This window comes from Nycticebus coucang, chromosome 5 (genome assembly GCF_027406575.1).
Source record: "Nycticebus coucang isolate mNycCou1 chromosome 5, mNycCou1.pri, whole genome shotgun sequence".
In the NCBI taxonomy this organism is placed as follows: domain Eukaryota; kingdom Metazoa; phylum Chordata; class Mammalia; order Primates; family Lorisidae; genus Nycticebus; species Nycticebus coucang.
Window position 1 is genome coordinate 113373790 of NC_069784.1, and position 20320 is coordinate 113394109.

The window sequence follows — 20320 nt, forward strand, 5'->3', positions numbered from 1 at the left end:
GGTGCATGCAGATCCCGTAGCTGTTTATAACCTGCCTGATGCCTTATGAGCTTTCGTATGTGATGCACATATTCAGTAAATGACAACTTTAGAAGACCTGGATGTCAAGAATGTCAAAGCTTATACACTAGACATTTAGATTAGAAAGACCTTAAGACCTTTTTGTTTTCCTGGATAGTTTCCATAGAGGAAAAACTCCTTACTGAAACTAATGACTGTCCTAATCAAATAATGAGAAGTATGAAATCAGTTTCACAACTCTAACTAGTGCTACTGCGTTATTAATTACTAAGTAATACTCACTTGTCCATCAGCATTTTTGAGATGAACATTCTAAACCAGGTTGATGACCACTCATCTTTTGACCGCACTCTTTAATACAGCTGACTCTTGAGTTGACAACACATTGAGATTAGGGAGAGAAAAAAATGCAAAATAAGAAAGCTGTGACTGGGGTCAGGTATGGTGGCTCCTGCACTCTGGAAGGCCAAGGTGGGAGAACTGCTTGAGTTCAGGAGTTCAAGACCAGTCCCAGCTTGAGTTCAGGAATTTGAGACCAGCCCGAACAAAAAGAGACCCTGTCTCCAGTAAAAATAGAAAAACTAGCTGGAGGTTGTGGCGGACACCTATAGTCCCAGCTACTTAGGAGGTTGAGGCAGGAGGATGCTTGAACCCCATTTTTAGATTGCTATGAGCTAGGCTAAGGCTATGGCACTCTAGCCCAGGTGACAGAGCAAAACTCTACCTCAAAAAAATAAGAAAATAAAGTAAAATAGAAAGCAATGACTGTGAAGTTAAAGAAAATCTGGTAAAATTCACAGAAAAACAGAATTTAACTGAAACTTGTTCAAAGGTTAAAATTCTTTCTATATTACCTTATTTTTTCTAATCATTACATGATAGATCTCTTATGTAGCTTCAAACTCAAAATAAGTGACCTAATTTATAGATTTATAAGCTCAAATCTTTCTTTAAGAGCTATGTTAGTCAATCATACATTTTCTGATAATCTTTCATGATTTTATAAAATCTCAATTGGGAATTGAAGTCTGAATTGGGAATTTAAGATTCCTATAATAATTTTTGTCTCAGAAAAAGAATAAATAATGTTGGGCGGCACCTGTGGCTCAAGGAGTAGGGCGCCGGTCCCATACGCCGGAGGTGGCGGGTTCAAACCCTGCCCCGGCCAAAAAAAAGAATAAATAATGTTTACTGAGTGCCTAATGTGTGCAGAGCACTTTACAAATTAAGCATAATCAATACTTCCAACTTACTCTCTATCATCTTGAAAAAGGGGAACCCTATATCTCCTTAAACATGAAGCCCCATTTCCCTGATAAACATTCCTTTTTGAACTTTGTCAACATGCTGTATGTAGGACTATGAATAGTAAAATCCAAGGCACAACTATCGTATTTAATATACTATCTCTGTGTTCTCATTACCTGAGAAAATGCGAATAAGAATTTAATACTTGTTTTACCTAACAAATGCAATCAGTGTAACCTGGCTTATTGTACCCTCAATGAATCCCCAACAATAAAAAAAAAAAAGAAAAAAAAAAAAAAAAAAAAAAAAAAAAAAAAAAAAAAAAAAGAATTTAATACTTGTTTTACCTAACAAATGCAATCAGTGTAACCTGGCTTATTGTACCCTCAATGAATCCTCAACAATTAAAAAAAAAAAAAAAAAAGAATTTAATCTTGTTTGACTGAACTATTAATACCTGTTATAAGAGCAGGTATTACATAATAATTTGGCAATATGTTAACTAATTTGCAATACCTGCTACATTCACCTCCACTTATACTAAAATGCAGACCCATCATTCAACATTTAACTGAAAATTGTTGGATACTGTATGCCAAGCTGTTCTAGGTATTGGATTATAGAAATTTAAAAAGATATAAAACCCTTCCTTTATGGAGCTTATTTATGGTCTAGTGGAGGCTGACAGGTAATATACAAATCGGTAAAGTAGACATGCTTAGATACTGATAGTGCTCAGAGAACAATAAAAGAAGTTCTGCTTTGAGGGAAGGAGTTACAAAGCTGAGTAAGGTGTTCAGGGAAGGCCTCACTGAGAAGGTGGCATTTCAATGAAACCTAAAGAAGGGAAGTAAGCTGTGTGGGGTCTCAGGAAAAACAAGCTAGCGAGTGTACAGGGCCAGAGTCAGGAACGTGCCTGTTCTGCTTAAGGAACAGTGAGGAGGCCACTGTGGCTGGCACCGAGGGGGCAAAGGAAAGGATGTTCGCGGGGGACGGATGGGCCACTATAAGGACTCTGTGAGGAGGGCGAGCACTGGAAGGTGTGGAGCAGAGGTGAGAAATGTGGCAGGCTAATACCACCTGGGTGGTTCTGGGTGCTCTGTTGAGAACAGACTGTGGGAATAGTCTGTTCTTAGATAATGTTCTATCTAAGTAAAATATATGCTTTGTTGGGGTGGTGCCTGGGCTCAAAGGAGTAGGGCGCCAGCCCCATATACTGGAGGTGGCCAAAAACTGCAAAAAAAAAAAAAAATATATATATATATATGTTAGCTTTGTTGTATTGATTCTAAATGCTCTGCCTTAGTAATGGTTTCTGCAGAGAAATTATTATGATAATAACCAGGATCTATTCCACATTCATGTAGACAGAATTAATCTTTTTTTTTTTTTAAGGTTGAAAAGACAGAATTAATCTTAATTGATATAATCAATGCCATGAAATTTTCTCAATAAAGATGTCTGAATTTGCTCCAACATTTACATTTTACCCTCTTGTTCTGTGTTATATGAGAGCCAACACAGCACCGCATCTTATTTTTTTTTTTAAACTTCAAATATTCTAGTAGCCATATTTTTCTTCCTTTTTAAAAATTTTTGGGCATTATAGGGATATACATGTTTTGGTTACCTAAAATGCTTTTGTACATTTTAAGTCAAATTTATAAGTGTGCCCCTTCATCCACAATGTGAGCATTGTACCAGTTAGGCATGAATTTACCCAATCCGTCAACCTCTTTCCAGCCTACTTGATTTCTGCTAACTTTTACTTCCATATGTGCACATAAGTGTAGTTCCAATTTAGTGTTGAGTACATGTAGTATTCGTTTTTCCATTCTTCTGATACTTCACTTAGAAGAATAGTCTAAGAACAGTTCCATCCAGGTTGTTACAAAAGATATTAGATCACCGTATTTTTAATGGCTGAGTAGTACTCCATGGTACATGTATGCTAACCTTTATTAATCCATTCACCTACTGATGGGCACTCGGGTTGGTTCCACATCTTTGCAATTGTGAATTGTGTTGCTATAAACATTTGAGTGCAAGTGTCTTTTCTTTATAAAATGTCTTTTTTTCCCTTTAGGTAAATAGCTAATAGTGGGAATGCTAGATCAAATGGTAGGTCTTCTTTTAGTTCTTTGAGGTAGACTTTCCACAGAGGTTGTATTAATGCGGTCTCATCAACAGTGTGTAAGTGTCTCTGTATCCACACCAACATCTATTGCTTTAGGACTTTTTGATAAGAGCTATTCTCACTGGAGTTAGGTGGTTTTAATTTGCATTTCTCTGATGATTATAGACGTTGAGCATTTTCTCATGCGTTATGCTGACTATCTTTATTTGAAAAGTTTCTGTTCATGGCTTTTACCTACTTTTTTTTTTTTTTTTTTATTGTTGGGGATTCATTGAGGGTACAATAAGCCAGTTACACTGATTACAATTGTTAGGTAAAGTCCCTCTTGCAATCATGTCTTGCCCCCATAAAGTGTGACACACACTAAGGCCCCACCCTTCTCCCTCCATCCCTCTTTCTGCTTCCCCCCCCCCATAACCTTAATTGTCATTAACTGTCCTCATATCAAGATTGAGTACATAGGATTCATGCTTTGCCATTCTTGTGATGCTTTACTAAGAATAATGTCTTTCTCTTCCATCCAGGTTAATACGAAGGATGTAAAGTCTCCATTTTTTTTAATGGCTGAATAGTATTCCATAGTATACATATACCACAGCTTGTTAATCCATTCCTGGGTTGGTGGGCATTTAGGCTGTTTCCACATTTTGGCGACTGTAAATTGAGCTGCAATAAACAGTCTAGTACAAGTGTCCTTATGATAAAAGGATTTCTTTCCTTCTGGGTAGATGCCCAGTAATGGGATTGCAGGATCGAATGGGAGGTCTAGCTTGAGTGCTTTGAGGTTTCTCCATACTTCCAGAAAGGTTGTACTAGTTTGCAGTCCCACCAGCAGTGTAAAAGTGTTCCCTTCTCTCCACATCCACGCCAGCATCTGCAGTTTTGAGATTTTGTGATGTGGGCCATTCTCACTGGGGTTAGATATCTCAGGGATGTTTTGATTTGCATTTCTCTAATATATAGAGATGATGAACATTTTTTCATGTGTTTGTTTGCCATTCGTCTGTCGTCTTTAGAGAAAGTTCTATTCACGTCTCTTGCCCATTGATATAAGGGATTGTTGGCTTTTTTCATGTGGATTAATTTGAGTTCTCTATAGATCCTAGTTATCAAGCTTTTGTCTGATTGAAAATATGCAAATATCCTTTCCCATTGTGTGGGTTGTCTCTTTGCTTTGGTTACTGTCTCCTGAGCTGTACAGAAGCTTTTCAGTTTAATGAAGTCCCATTTGTTTATTTTTGTTGTTGCAATTGCCATGGCAGTCTTCTTCATGAAGTCTTCCCCCAGGCAAATATCTTCCAGTGTTTTGCTTATGCTTTCTTTGAGGATTTTTATTGTTTCATGCCTTAAATTTAAGCCCTTTATCCATCTTGAATCAATTTTTGTGAGTGGGGAAAGGTGTGGGTCCAGTTTCAGTCTTTTACATGTAGACATCCAGTTCTCCCAACACCATTTATTGAATAGGGAGTCTTTCCCCCAAGGTAAGTTCTTGTTTGGTTTATCGAAGATTAGGTGGTTGTAAGATGTTAGTTTCATTTCTTGGTGTTCAATTCGATTCCAAGTGTCTATGTCTCTATTTTTGTGCCAGTACCATGCTGTCTTCACCACTATGGCTTTGTAGTACAGACTAAAATCTGGTATGCTGATGCCCCCAGCTTTATTTTTTTACTAAGAACTGCCTTAGTTATACGGGGTTTTTTCCGGTTCCATACAAAACGCAGAATAATTTTTTCCAAATCTTGAAAGTACGATGTAGGTACTTTGATAGGAATGGCATTGAATAGGTAGATTGCTTTGGGAAGTATAGACATTTTAACAATGTTGATTCTTCCCATCCATGAGCATGGTATGTTCTTCCATTTGTTAATATCCTCTGCTATTTCCTTTCTGAGGAGTTCATAGTTTTCTTTATAGAGGTCCTTCACCTCCTTCGTTAGGTATATTCCTAGGTATTTCATTTTCTTTGAAACTATGGTGAAGGGAGTTGTGTCCTTAATTAGCTTCTCATCTTGACTGTTATTGGTGTACACAAAGGCTACTGACTTGTGGACATTGATCTTATATCTTGAAACATTACTGTATTTTTTGATGACTTCTAGGAGTCTTGTGGTTGAGTCTTTGGGGTTCTCTAAGTATAAGATCATGTCGTCAGCAAAGAGGGAGAGCTGACCTCCTCTGCTCCCATTTGGATTCCCTTTAATTCCTTGTCTTGCCTAATTGTATTGGCTAGAACTTCCAGCACTATGTTGAGTAGTAAAGGTGACAGAGGACAACCTTGTCTGGTTCCAGTTCTAAGAGGAAAAGCTTTCAGTTTTACTCCATTCAGTAAAATATTGGCTGTGGGTTTGTCATAGATAGCTTCAATCAGTTTTAGAAATGTGCCACCTATGCCTATACTCTTCAGTGTTCTAATTAGAAAAGGATGCTGGATTTTATCAAATGCTTTTTCTGCATCTATTGAGAGGATCATGTGATCTTTATTTTTGCCTCTGTTGATATGGTGGATAACGCTTATGGACTTGCGTATGTTAAACCAGCCTTGCATCCCTGGGATGAAGCCTACTTGATCATGATGAATGACTTTTTTGATGATAAGCTGTAATCTATTGGCTAGGATTTTGTTGAGAAGTTTTCCATCTATATTCATGAGTGAGATTGGTCTGAAATTCTCCTTTTGGTTTGGGTCTTTTCCTGGTTTTGGTATCAGGGTGATGTTTGCTTCATAGAATGTGTTGGGGAAGATTCCTTCTTCCTCAGTTTTTTGGAATAATTTCTGCAGTACAGGAATAAGCTCTTCCTTGAAGGTTTGATAGAATTCTGGAGTGAAGCCATCTGGACCAGGGCATTTTTTAGTTGGAAGCTTTTTTATTGTTTCTTTGATCTCAGTGCTTGAAATTGGTCTGTTCAGGAGGTCTATTTCTTCCTGGCCAAGTCTAGGGAGAGGGTGTGATTCCAAATATTGATCCATTTCCTTCACATTGTCAAATTTCTGGGCATAGAGTTTCTGGTAGTATTCAGAGATGATCTCTTGTATCTCTGTGGGATCAGTTGTTATTTCCCCTTTATCGTTTCTGATTGAGGTTACTAGAGATTTTACTTTTCTATTTCTAGTTAGTCTGGCCAATGGTTTATCTATTTTATTTATTTTTTCAAAAAACCAACTCCTTGTTTCATTGATTTTCTGAATGATTCTTTTGTTTTCAATTTCATTGATCTCTGATTTGATTTTGGATATTTCTTTTCTTCTACTGAGTTTAGGCTTAGATTGTTCTTCTTTTTCCAATTCCATAAGATCTCTTGTGAGATTGTTGATGTGCTCTCTTTCTGTTTTTCAAATGTAGGCATCTAAAGCGATGAATTTTCCTCTCAAAACTGCTTTTGCAGTATCCCACAGGTTTTGGTAGCTTGTATCTTCATTGTTGTTATGCTCAAGGAAGTTAATGATTTCCTTTTTTATTTCTTCCTGCACCCATCTGTTATTCAACAGAAGATTAATTTCCATGCCTTTGGGTGGGCTTGAGCATTTTTGTTAGAGTTGAGTTCCACCTTTAGTGCCTTATGGTCTGAAAAGATACAAGGTAAAATTTCAATTCTTTTGATTCTGTTGATATTTGTTTTGTGTCCCAGGATATGATCAATTTTGGAGAATGTTCCATGAGGTGATGAGAAGAATGTATATTCTTTATCTTTGGGGTGGAGTGTTCTATATGCGTCTATCAAGCATAGTTGTTCTAGGGTCTCATTTAAATCTCTTATATCTTTGTTTAATTTCTGTTTAGAGGATCTGTTCAGCTCTGTAAGAGGTGTGTTAAAGTCCCCTGTTATGACGGTATCATCAGATATCATATTGCTCAGACTGAGTAAGGTCTGCTTCAAGAATCTGGGAGCATTTAAATTGGGTGCATAAATATTTAGAATTGAAATGTCTTCTTGTTGTATTTTTCCCTTGACCAATATAAAGTGACCATCTTTGTCTTTTTTGACTTTAGTTGCTAACATGTATCTGAAAATAAGATTGCAACTCCTCTTTTCTTCTGAATTCCATTTGCCTGAAAAATTGTCTTCCAACCCTTGACTCGGAGCTTTAATTTGTCTTTTGAGGCCAGGTGTGTTTCTTGCAGACAGCAAATGGATGGCTTGTGTTTTTTAATCCAGTCAGCCAATCTATGTCTCTTCAGGGGGGAATTCAAGCCATTAACATTTATGGAGATAATTGATAAGTGTGGTAGTATTCTATTCGTCTTATTTGGTGAGAGTCCATTGCTTAGTTTTATCTTTTGCATCAGTGTGGAGGTTAGGTTCTGTTCTTTGATTTCTGAGTTCTTACTTTGCTGCTGATCCATTGTGGTGGTCAGTGTGCAGAACAGGTTGAAGTATTTCCTGTAGAGCTGGTCTTGTTTTGACGAATTTCCTCAATGTTTGTATATCCGTAAATGATTTGATTTCTCCGTCAATTTTGAAGCTTAGCTTAGCAGGGTACAGAATTCTGGGCTGGAAATTGTTCCGTTTAAGTAGATTAAAGGTAGATGACCATTGTCTTCTTGCTTGGAAAGTTTCATTAGAGAAGTCTGCGGTCACTCTGAAGGATTTGCCCCTGTAGGTCAACTGGCGCTTACTCCTGGCAGCTTGCAGAATCTTTTCTTTTGTCTTGACTTTGGACAGGTTCATCACAATGTGTCTTGGAGAAGCTCGGTTAGAGTTGAGGCGACCTGGGGTCCGATATCCCTCTGAAAGCAGTGTGTCAGAATCTTTGGTGATGTTTGGGAAATTTTCTTTTATAATATTCTCTAGTATGGCTTCCATTCCTCTGGGGCATTCTTCTTCCCCTTCTGGAATTCCTATAACTCGTATGTTAGAACGCTTCATAAAGTCCCATAATTCTGACAGTGAACGTTCTGCTTTCTCTCTCTTCTTTTCTGCCTCTTTTACTATCTGAGTTATCTCAAAAACTTTGTCTTCTACCTCTGAAATTCTTTCTTCTGCATGGTCTAACCTGTTGCTGATACTTTCCATTGCATCTTTAAGTTCCCTGATTGTTTCATTTCCTTCAGCTCTGCTATATCCTTTCTATATTCTTCATATCGTTCATCTCTGATTTGATTCTGTTTTTGGATTTCCTTTTGGTTATTTTCCACTTTATTAGCAGTTTCCTTCATTGTTTCCATCATTTCTTTCATTGTTTTCAACATGTGTATTCTAAATTCCCTTTCTGTCATTCCTAACATTTCTGTATAGGTGGAATCCTCTGCAGTAGCTACCTCATGGTCCCTTGGCGGGGTTGTTCTGGACTGGTTCTTCATGTTGCCTGGAGTTTTCTGCTGATTCTTCCTCATGAGTGATTTCTTTTATCTGTTTCCTTGCCCTAATTTTCCTTTCACTTCCTCTTGCTCTTTAAGTTCTTGTGCCTGTGGACTAAGGGTTACAGGACCAGAAGGGTGAGAAGGTTGAAGGGCAAAAAAGGGATGAAAGAAAAGAGGACCGAGTGATAAGAAAAAAAAGAAAGATAGAGAAAGGAGAGGGGGTGGAGATAAGGAATATTGACAAAAGGAAGAGAGGCACAGAAAGAGGGAGATAGGGCAATATAGGTGTACAGTAGGGTACTTTGACACAACCTTAAAAAACCCCACCTTCTGGGGGTGCCCAGTTGCGTGGTTCCCTTGAGGTCAGCAGCTCTTTGCTAATCTGATCAGACACAGTACCCCACCTCCACCAAGTAGAGAGGAAAGACAAAAATGCTATAAATCAAACCAAGACAAGCAAACAGAAAACTTTACGGGGATACAATTGGGTGAAAAACCAAATGATAGCGGTAGAAACACTAGCAAAAATGAAGTTGTAGTTATTAAAAAAGGCAGCAATGGGAAATTATAATTAAACTAGCAAAATTGAGAAAGAAAAAGGGATCTGTATAGAAAAGATTGAAATTAAAAAAGAACATCAACAATGTCAAAATATACAAAAAAAACAGAAAAAAAACAACCAAACAAAAAAAAAAAAGAAAAAAATACACAACCAAAAACAAAGCAGTTTGTATATGTTATTGAATATTGTCTGGGCAACATGTGGTCTTCTGGGGTATGAGATGTTAGTCGCAGTTCTGATACAACTGGAGGCTGCTGATTTCTCAAACCCCAGCAGGTAGACACCCTAAATCTCTCTTCAGCCCACTTAAAAGGCACTTTGGACTTGGCAAACTTGCTGAGCAGAAGCTTTCCCAGCTTTCTCGCTGGAATCACTGCTGAAGTGGCTATCCACTTACCCAGTGTGCCAAAACCGGTCTCACTCTGCCCCTGAGGGTTAGGGCTGCAAGGCGGCTCAGACCCCACCCTTAGGCTACTTGGTTGCTGGGTTACCAGCTCCCACCCGTTTCTAGCTCTGCGACCCTGAGGGCGGGGCTTGCCAGGGCAGATCACTGACAATGGTTCCGTGTGACCCACTGCCAAACACTATTAGCTCCGTCTGGCTCAGCGGCTCAGACTGGGGCCCTAGACAACGGCCAAAGTTCTCTGCACTCCCGCTCAGGCCTTCCCCAAGGCAGTTCAACTCAGTGCCGAGTCCAAGGACATCAAAACAGTTCACAGGTAAGGCCTTTCTGGTTTGCAGTCTCGCTGATACTGAACTTACAGTTGTGGGCGGGTTTAGATGGATTGAACACATGCGACCACTTGCCAGTTTTCCACTGTTTTAGTCCTCCTTTTGGGGTCCAGAAATCTCTCGCTGACTCCCTGTATCCTCATAGGAGTGATGATAGGCAGTTCCCACCAGCCAGAGATGCCTGGAGTCCTATCTCCCCCGACTCACGGTGCCCAGGTGCAAGGAAGCTGTTACTCGGCTGCCATCTTGCTCCGCCCCCGGCTTTTGCCTACTTTTAATGTTTTTTTTTCTTACTGATTTGCTTGAGTTCTGTGTAGATTCTGATAATTGGCCCTTTACTGGATGTACAGCATGCATATATTTCTCTCAATAGACCAGCTGTCTATTTATTCTAATGACTGTGTCCTTAGCTATGAAGAATCTTTTTAATTTGATCAGGTCCCATTTGTTTATTTGCTATTGCTATGATTGCTTTTGGGGTCTTCTCCATAAATTCTTTCCCTAGGCTGATATCTGTAAGAGTTTTCCCAACATTTTCTTCTATGATTCTTATAGTTTCATGTCTTAGGGTTTAAGACTTTTATCCATTGTGAATTAATTTTTGTTGAGTGGTGAGAGATGTGAATCTTGTTACAGGCTTTTACATGTGGCTATCCAGTTTTCCCAGTACCATTCATTCAACAGGGATTCTTTTCTCCAGTGCATGGTGTTGCCTTCTTCGTCTAAGTTCAGATGAGAATATGAGGATGATTTCACATATGAGTCCTGACCTGGTCTATGTCTCTGTTTTTGTGCCTATGCATTTTTTTTGAGGAACCACACTAGACTTCCTCCATGTGACAGCTAGATACAAGTCCAGAAATGTCAAAAAAAAAATCCATCACTTTTATCTAAAGCACAGGTCTCTCTCTAGTTAACAGCATCACCACCTGTTGAAGAATTTTAATATGGATTTGAGGTGATCCTGTACACGTGTACGCCAAAAGCATACTTAAAAAGCCAATATGGCAGTATATAAAGGGTCTACTCACTATCCATCTTTCTAGATTCTGTCAGTTACTTCCTTAAACTAAACCACCACAAAGTATTTTATTATTTATTTATCTATTTTTGAGACAGAGTGTCACTCTGGTGCACTGACTAGAGTGCCATGGTATTATAACTCACAGTAACGAGAGTTCTTGTGCTTGATCCTCTTGTCTCAGTTTTTCTACTTTTAGTAGAGACAAGGTCTCGTTATTGCTCAGGCTGGTCTCGAACTCCTGAGGTAAGCAATCCACCCACCTTGGTCTCCCAGAGTGCTAGGATTATAGATGTGAGCCACCGCCACTGCGCCTGGCCCATAATGTATTTTAAAAATAAAATAATTGGGTGGCGCCTGTGGCTCAGTGGGTAGGGCACCGGCCCCATATACCGAGGGTGGTGGGTTCAAAGCTGGCCCCGGCCAAACTACAACAAAAAAATAGCCAGTTGTTGTGCTGGGCGCCTGTAGTCGCAGCTACTCAGGAGGCTGAGGCAAGAGAATCGCTTAAGCCCAGGAGCTGGAGGTTGCTGTGAGCTGTATGATGCCATGGCACTCTACCAAGGGCGATAAAGTGAGACTCTGTCTCTACAAAAAATAAATAAATAAATAAATAAATAAATAAATAAATGTATAAAAAATAAAAATAAAATAAAATAATTGACAGTATATTAAGTGACATACATTACCAATGATAGTGGGTACACACAATAAAATATACAACCACTGTACTAATTTACTACTAAATGGGGTATAACATTTAATAGTCAGTAAACACTATCTATCATTTTTGTTATTTTATTGAAGCCTGCAGAGTAAGGAAAATCGCAAATGTTTATGCACTAGTATGCCATGTATTGGAATACAAATTCAAGACCACAGTCAAACTCTTAAAAAAGCTTAAAACAAAACACAAACAAATGAAAAAAGAAACTTAAAACATATATAACTAGATATATAATATCTAAACAGGCAAAAATTCAGTAGGGTATACAATATCACTAGAACATCAGCTAAAATATAACAGTTGTGTAAGATACCGTACAGTGAGAAAATGATAGAATTTCCAAAAGGGGAAAGCTCATGAATACTGCCTAGGAAGGCTTTATTTATTTTTTTATTGTTTGGGATTCATTGAGGGTACAAAGAATTAGGTTGCACGGACAGAATTTGTTAGGTAAAGTCCATCATCCTAGGAAGGCTTTAAAGAGAAAGACTGGCACTAGTGGCGATAAAGAGATAAGGAGCGGTGCCTGTGGCTCAAAGGAATAGGGCGCCGGCCCCATATATTGGAGGTGGTGGGTTCAAACTCAGCCCCAGCCAAAGAAAAAAAACAGAGAGAGAGATGAGATCAGAATTAAGAAAAACTATGACATTTCACCTTGCAGAGTTAAGAATAAAGAGAAAAATGCCACCAGGTATGATGCTATGTGCCTATAGTCCCAGCAATTCAGGAGGCTGAAGTGGGAGTATCACTTGAACCCAGGAGTTCAAGGCCGGCCTGGGCAACATTGTGAGAATTTATCTAAGGAAGAGGAAGAAGGAAGAAGGAAGAAAGAAGAAAGAAGAAAGAAGAAGACGGAAAGGAGAAAGAAAGAAAAAAAAAATTATGTATATTATTAATACATACTGACTCACCCAAAAAGTTAAGTTGTTATAACAAGATGATACAATCATCTGAAAAATGCTCTGACTCATATAATCATATGAAGAACACTTTGGATCTCTTTTCAAATGCCTTTTCCACCTGACCTTGCATTACTGCTCTACGGCTCTCCTCTGTCTTCTATCTCTTTGGATGACTCCTCTTCATTCCTGAGTTGGGAACTCAAGTGGCACTTAGCACAGCCACACAGAGTTAGGTACTTCCATGGGCTCTCAATGCCCCCTGCACATATCCGTTCATGGTGCACACATCACACTGTATTACAGTTGCTGCTTGCTTATCTGCCTTCTACTAGACAGCATCTAGTCCCAGAGAGCAGGGTTTCAACATTCATTCATCTTTTCAACACACTATATGGCAAATAAGGTTTTGAATATATAATTTACTGAGTCATGCCCTGTATCATCAATATGAATTGAAATATGGTGCTATAAGCTGGCCATGCCTGTAATCCTAGCTCTCCAGGAGGCCAAGTTGGTTGGTTGAGCTCAGTACCAACCTGAGCAAAGTGAGACCTGGTCTCTACTAAAAAGAGAAAAATTACAACCTGTACTCCCAGCTACTTGGAAGGCTGAGGTAGGAGGACTGCTTGAGTCCAGGAGTTTGAGGTTGCTGTGAGCTAGGCTAACCTCACTGCACTCTACCCAGGTGAAGAAAAGAGAGAAGAAATATGGCATCACATGTTAAGAAAAAATCTTGCTAGTCAATATATGAAGATAAGCATCTTTTAGGGAGAATCTGCAGGCTCAAAGCTACATCTTACACCTTTATAGTATAAGTGGTAAAATAACTTTTGTTTCTACAGCATATTCATGCTTTCCACAAACTAGTAAGGCGAAGCTTTGAAAGATAAAGAAACTCAAACGGAAAAGTTATGAGTTAAATATGGAGAAACTACTTCACAAAGGGATTTAAAACAGAAAAGGATGGTTTCCTGGCCCAGGTGGCACTCCTTTTACTTAGGCATCTGTGAATCCGCACTGTAATTCTAAGGAGACATCTAAGTTTGAGACCCACACAACTGGGATGGAGACATAAACGCTAATCCTTGGATGGATCCAAAAAGAGGGCAAATAACAGCTGCCCCAGAGCAAGAGTCTGTTTCTTTGCTCATCTGGGTCTCCTTCTGATTCAGCAACTCTCTCCCTTGCCCCATCTTTCTCAGTTCTAGCCCACTTGTCAAAGCAAACTCACTAGGGATGAGCGGTGGACACCTTCACTGGAGGAAAGGGGTATGCTGATGGCCTGCTTTCCAGGAACCCACCTGCCTGTCGGGAACAGGGAACTTCAGGCCTGGGTGGAAACTCTGGGCACAGAAAATAAGCAGAGAGTGTTCACTGCTAGCCAGTCACTGAAATTTGTGACTAACAAACCTTGGAAGAAAAAGAAATGACCTCATATGCCCATTATGGCCTGGGATAGAAACAGGCCTGTGTTGAAAGAATGCAAACAATGGCAATAGACTTTTGAAAACCAGTTCTCACTAAACTTCATAAATTTGGGCTCTAGAAATAAGAATAATACAAGGGATGGGATATAGGGGTTGGGTCCCTCAATCGAAATATTAACTCTTACAAAATGCAGTACAACTTTAGAGGCTATGGGTCATCCACTGGGAATAATTTGGCAATCTAAGTTAAGTCTTAGTTTTAAATACCCATACACTCTGGCCACACTGAAACGTGCTGACCAAGTTTTGCAGGTAGATTATGGAGCAGAGGAGGAATACCCTGCTTTAGTAACTTTGTATAAACGAACATCTAAGTCAAGGAGGCGCTGGCACCTGCCTCCTTGCCCAATCTTCCAGAAGACAATTACTGTACAACCGGAGTGCTCTAGTCTCAGCTTCCGGCTGAGTCCTATGACTCAGGTTTCCAGGTGATTGTATGGCAAATACTGCAGTTGCTAACCTTTCACAAGGGCTTTTAGGTAACAAGAGAAAAATCAAACACCTCAGCACTAAGGCATATGCTTTCCTGGCAGCATGCCAGTAGCATCTGTCTATAAATTCAACAGCAGCATTATTTGAACACACAAGGCAGTTATGTGCCCTAGCAATGTATAGTCTCATAACTTTTCACATAAAAAGGAACCATATGCTTACTGTCCTTGTGTTTTCTCTGCAGCAAAATTTCAGCTTATACCATCACTACAATCACATATATATTCCTTCCAAAGCCCCATTAATCTGTGATTATAATATAATAGGAAGTAAAAATGACCCTAATCCTGGCTAGAGTTTATTGTTACTTACAACTTAGCTCTATGTTCACACTGTAACACATATTAAATTCTATTCCATGATCCACCTGCAAAACTTATAAAGGTATGCAAAAGAGCATGGTTATTATAGTGATGTCCATTTGCTTAATGTTCAGCGTCAATCATTCTGGAGGTGCAAAAGTACAATTTCAACTAGAGTGTCCCTGAATGACCAAAGCAGGGCCGTGAATCCAGGGCCTGGGGTACCTAGCTGTTTTTCTCGTTCCACACGTCGCTCCCGGGCCAACCGCTGCCGGTCATCAACCCGTAGCACAGGCGTAGGGTCTGAAAATGAGATAAAAAATGTAAGATGAAGACTGGGTTAAGGAAAGGAAAGATACGTATTGATAAACATCCTTTTGTCCAGTAAATATCTGAAGAATGGATATTGTTACATGTCTTATAATAATTAGTACGCCTGACTATAGTTATAGTGATAGTTAATAACAGCTTTTCTGAGAATTTTCAAGCATTTTTTTCTTTTATTTAAAAACACAGTGTAAAATCATTCTGGCTATTTTCAAGACAATAGATGTTTGCCAGTTAGAGGCGAAGCACTGGAGTCATAGAGTCGTGTTCAGTTTCTGCTCTGTCACTCACTTGCCATGGAAATTTGGCCAAGTTACCCACCTCTCTCAAGAGGTGATGTGGATTTTTATTACCTGTAAAATGAGGATAAAATAGAACACATTCCAGTAAATGAATCCATTCACTTAGCACATATGGAATGTCTACTATGTGCCAGCACTGTATATACACGGAAGATAGAAGTCAGCAAAAAAGACAAAAACCTCAGCCCTCATGGGGCTCACGTGCTAATTGGGAAGAATTTAATAAACAGGATAAATAAGTAAAACAAATAGGATAAAAAAAAGAGGAAATACATAGAATGTTAGACTGAGCTAAATGCTAAAGAGAGAACAAATCAGTGAAGGGGATTATGACATATCAAGAAAAGGATGTTTAAATTTTAGGTTAGGCTTAAGGAAACCTTCTTGTAAGAACTTCTATATGTAAATACATGGTGGAAGTAAGGAAATAGCTGTTCACATAGTCCATAGTAAGTCAGTGCAAAGGCCCCGAGGTTGCAAATCCCTAATGTGTTAAAAAAAAAAAATGGGGCGGCGCCTGTGGCTCAGTGAGTAGGGCGCTGGCCCCATATGCTGAAGGTGGAGGGTTCAAACCCAGCCCCAGCCAAACTGCAACAAAAAAATAGCCGGGCGCTGTGGTGGGCGCCTGTAGTCCCAGCTACTCGGGAGGCTGAGGCAAGAGAATCGCGTAAGCCCAAGAGTTAGAGGTTGCTGTGAGCCGTGTGACGCCACGGCACTGTACCGAGGGTGGTACAGTGAGACTCTGTCTTTACAAAAAAAAAAAAAAAAAAAATGGCAGGAAGATCTAACAGACTGGAAGAGAATGAGGTCAGCAAGCAATGGGGCTGGAGACAGGAGGGTGAGGCCATGGGCTCAATGGTCATAGTGAGGAGCTTGGATTATACTCTGAGTGACATGGGGTGGGAGGTCCAGCAGCTACATTTAGAGACTCAGCCTGTCTGTTGCTATATAAAAACAACATACTAATGACCACATAATAATTAAACTTAAAATCAGGTTTTTCTTTCTACTAAACTGACATTTTAGAACCTTATGTTAAAAATGGGACCCTAATATAAAATACATTAGAGACGACATGGTAGTGCTTCGTCAACAAATTTAAAGGCCTTGCATCCCCACTTTATAGAATTTGTACATTTAAGGAAAATAAAAACTAAATAAAAGCCCGTTAGGAGCCTATAAACCAGGCAGGGTGGATAGTGAGCAAGACCAGATGACGATATGTTAAACTTTTCCTTTGCTTTAGGTATGACTTTTTAAAAACCTAAGATGGACCCCTCACCAGCTCCCAATCATGATAATTTTTCAGATTCCCTAATCATCTATGAAGTTCCACATATTGTTTATGTAGGAAAATATGGAAGCTGGCCCCAAAAGGCTTAATTGAGAAGCAGAGAAACGGCCATGTGGACCCTCTCAGGCATTCCTTAAGGGCCATTCACAGGGGATTTTGCTGTCATTTGTTTCTGGTGAAAGAAAATGATACCAAACAGTATTTTGAAGCAAGAAAGAACTGAGCACAAGTCAAGATGAAGTTAAAAGAAAGACCTTTAAGCCCAGTACAGTGGCTCGCATCAGTAATTCTAGCACTCTGGGAGGCTAGAGCAAGTGGATTGCTTGAGCTCAGGAGTTTGAGATCAGCCTGAGCAAGAGGGAGACCCCATCTCTACAAAAATAGAAAAAAATATCTGGGTGTGGTAGGGGCCTCTGTAGTCACAAATTTTAAAAGACATCATTTTTTTAAAAAAAACCTTTAAAGAATAGTTATCATTTAAATAGCACTCCTTAAATAATGAGATTTACTTACTCCTAAAAACTTTAATTATAAAATATTTGGTTTATAGAAACTGTACAAGCATGTAACAAAAAGTTTATAAATTAGATGTTAATTACTTTCTAAAATTTTATTTTTATTTTTAGACATAGGGCCTCCTTGCTCTGTCACCCAGGCTGGAATGCAATGCGATGATCATAGCTCCTTGAAGCCTCAAGCTTCTGGGCTCAAGGAATCTTCTTGCCTTAGCCTTCTAAGTAGCTGGGACTACAGATGTTAGCCGCTGCCCTCAGCTAATTTTTCTTTTCTTTTTTTTTTATTGTTGGGGATTCATTGAGGGTACAATAAGCCAGGTTACACTGATTGCAATTGTTAGGCAAAGTCCCTCTTGCAATCATGTCTTGCCCCCATAAAGTGTGACACACACCAAGGCCCCAGCCGCCTCCCTCCGTACCTCTTTCTGCCTCCCCCGCCCCCCCTTCAGCAAATTTTTCAAAATTTTTGTACAGAGTGTCATTGTCTGTGTTGCCTAGGCTGGTCTTGAACTCTTGGCCTCAGGGATTCTTCTGCTTAGGCTACCCCAAGCATTGGGATTATAGGCATAAGCCATTGTGCCTAGCCTAATTACTTTTTAAACTATACTGACAAAATCTGTTAATAGACGATATTTCAATACAAAGTATATGACATTTCTAGTTTACTTTCAATTTTGCCAAATTTCGAAATGAAGGCTTTAATGACATTTTTTTTTTTTTAAGAGACAGAGTTTACTCTGTTGTCCTCCGTTGAGTGCCGTGGCATCACAGTTCACAGCAACCATCAGCTGTTGGGCTTAGTGATTCTCTTGCCTCAGCCTCCCCAATAGCTGGGACAACAGATGCCCGCCACAACACCTGGCTATTTTTTGTTGCAGTTTGGCCAGGGCCAGGTTTGAACCTGCCACCTTCAGTATTTGGGGCTGACACCGTACCCACTGAGCCACAGGCGCTGCCCTTTAATGACATTTGGGACACACACATCCACACTCTTACCTACCCTCTTCCACTTAGCAATGAACCTGCAGGTGTGGAACCATATGTAGCCTTCTGGATTCTTGGGTGTAGTCTTCTGACTGAATCCAAATTTTACAGAACAAATCCTTTTTTTTTTTTTTTTTTTCATTTTTTTGGGACACAGAGTCTCACTCTGTTGCCTGGGCTAGAGTGCCATGGAATCAGCCCAGCTTGTAACTTCCCACCTTGCCAGGCACAGAACAAATCCTTTTAATAACACCAACCTTGAGAGCCTCAAGTCATGACAATAGCTGGTGTTCCTGCAGTAATGAGGCAATACCCAATTATGCAATGTAATGGATAAAAGATACCTTTAAGTATCTTTCAGGTGTATGTTCCAGAAACAGCAGTGTAAGAGTTGGCATCGATTTCTCCTTATACTTTGGTTTCACCTAATCTCTATGCTATCATTTTATATAAAAATTATGCTCTTCCCCAGAAACAAACTGCATCCTTTCAGATAATATGTAAGAAACAAGGCTGTATACAGTACTATATAAATGTATCAATTAATCACTGTAAACAAGGTCAGTTCTTAGGACTGCCAGAGTTCCCATGGCTCTCCTTTGAGGTCAGTGCTGAAATAATTACTATAGACCTATCTGGAATTCCATTTGGGAAACTAAAGAATTAATGCAATATTGAAACTTTTTCAGGAACAAGCATCCCCTCTTTTTTCAGGAACAAAACATCTGTAACTTTACAAACTGTTTTGTTCTGGGTTCAGATATTCATAGTTGAGCGTAATGGCCCTTCCAGGACCACATGGGACATGGCTGGCAGCTACCCTCATGCTTATAAACCACCACACAGGACTTCCATAACATGTTTGAGATGTAAAATAGCCACAATTCGAATATGCATTGATATAAAAATCAAAGAGACGTCCTGAACCTAGTGAGTATAAATATAGAAGGTAAAGGAGGGAAGAAAATTTAGTTAGAATTTACTGGGTTAAAAGGGACTGTGATTACAGGCACGAGCTGCCATGCCTGGTAGCTGGGAGGTTGAGGCAGGAGGATCTCCTGACCTTAGGAGTTCAAGACCAGCCTCAGCAAGAGCGAGATCCCACCTCTACTAAAAATAGAAAATATTGGCTGGGCATGGTGGATGTTTATAATCCCAGCTACTGATGAGGCTGTGGCAGGAAGGTCTCTTGAGCCCAGGAGTTTGAGGTTGCTGTGAGCTAGGCTGATGCACTAGGCTGACAGCACTCTAGCCCCAGTGACAGAGCAAAAGTCTGTCTCATTAAAAAATAAATAAATAAATAAAATAAAAAAGACTGTGAGAAATCATTTAGTCAGGATGCCCATATCTGGTTAAGACAATGCTCAAAATATCCCAAAATATACCATGTACTTTCTTCCCCATCTCCCAAAGTTCTAGAGAATGAAAATCAAGAAACTGCTTTAGCTAGACATTCCCATGACTCATATCCCATAAAATCAAAAGGTTTTACTGAAGCCTGATTCTCTGACATGTAGCCTTTCATATCATCCTTTGGAGAGAATCAGGAAAATAACATGGTGATTTCTAAAATCAGAGCCTTTTATATTTATAGCTTTGCTTATCTGTATATACAAAAAAGCAGATACAGGGATGCTTCAAAAGACACAGTCAGAAATGAAATGTTTCCTCATTTAACCTGACTTTGGCAACATAAATCAAATGGCTCCATAAAGAGATGGCCAGTTGGGATGGAAAAGATTTTTTTGGCCATTGTGCTTTCTGCACACTGTGTGTACATTTCTCTTATCACACTGGTAGTTTCATGTTTGAATGATCTATTCATACATTGGTTTATTTCATCATGCTGTCAGCTGGAGGGTAGAGACTATGTCTTTTAATAATATATCCCTAATGCCTCCATGGTGCTAACACTAGATGAATAAATGAGATATTAGGATATAAAAGTATAAACTGCACAATAAAGA

General features: G+C 39.4%; 1 protein-coding gene across 9 annotated transcripts in view; it reads right to left on the reverse strand.

Moving 5' to 3' along the window:
• Positions 1 to 20320, reverse strand: part of MAP7 (microtubule associated protein 7) — a 183746-nt gene that overhangs the window by 42559 nt on the left and 120867 nt on the right. For all 9 annotated transcript variants that reach the window (XM_053590831.1, XM_053590830.1, XM_053590829.1 and 6 more), the window contains one exon: positions 15157 to 15234. In XM_053590831.1, coding sequence (XP_053446806.1) covers positions 15157 to 15234 — 78 coding nt within the window. The remainder of the gene's footprint in view (positions 1 to 15156; positions 15235 to 20320) is intronic.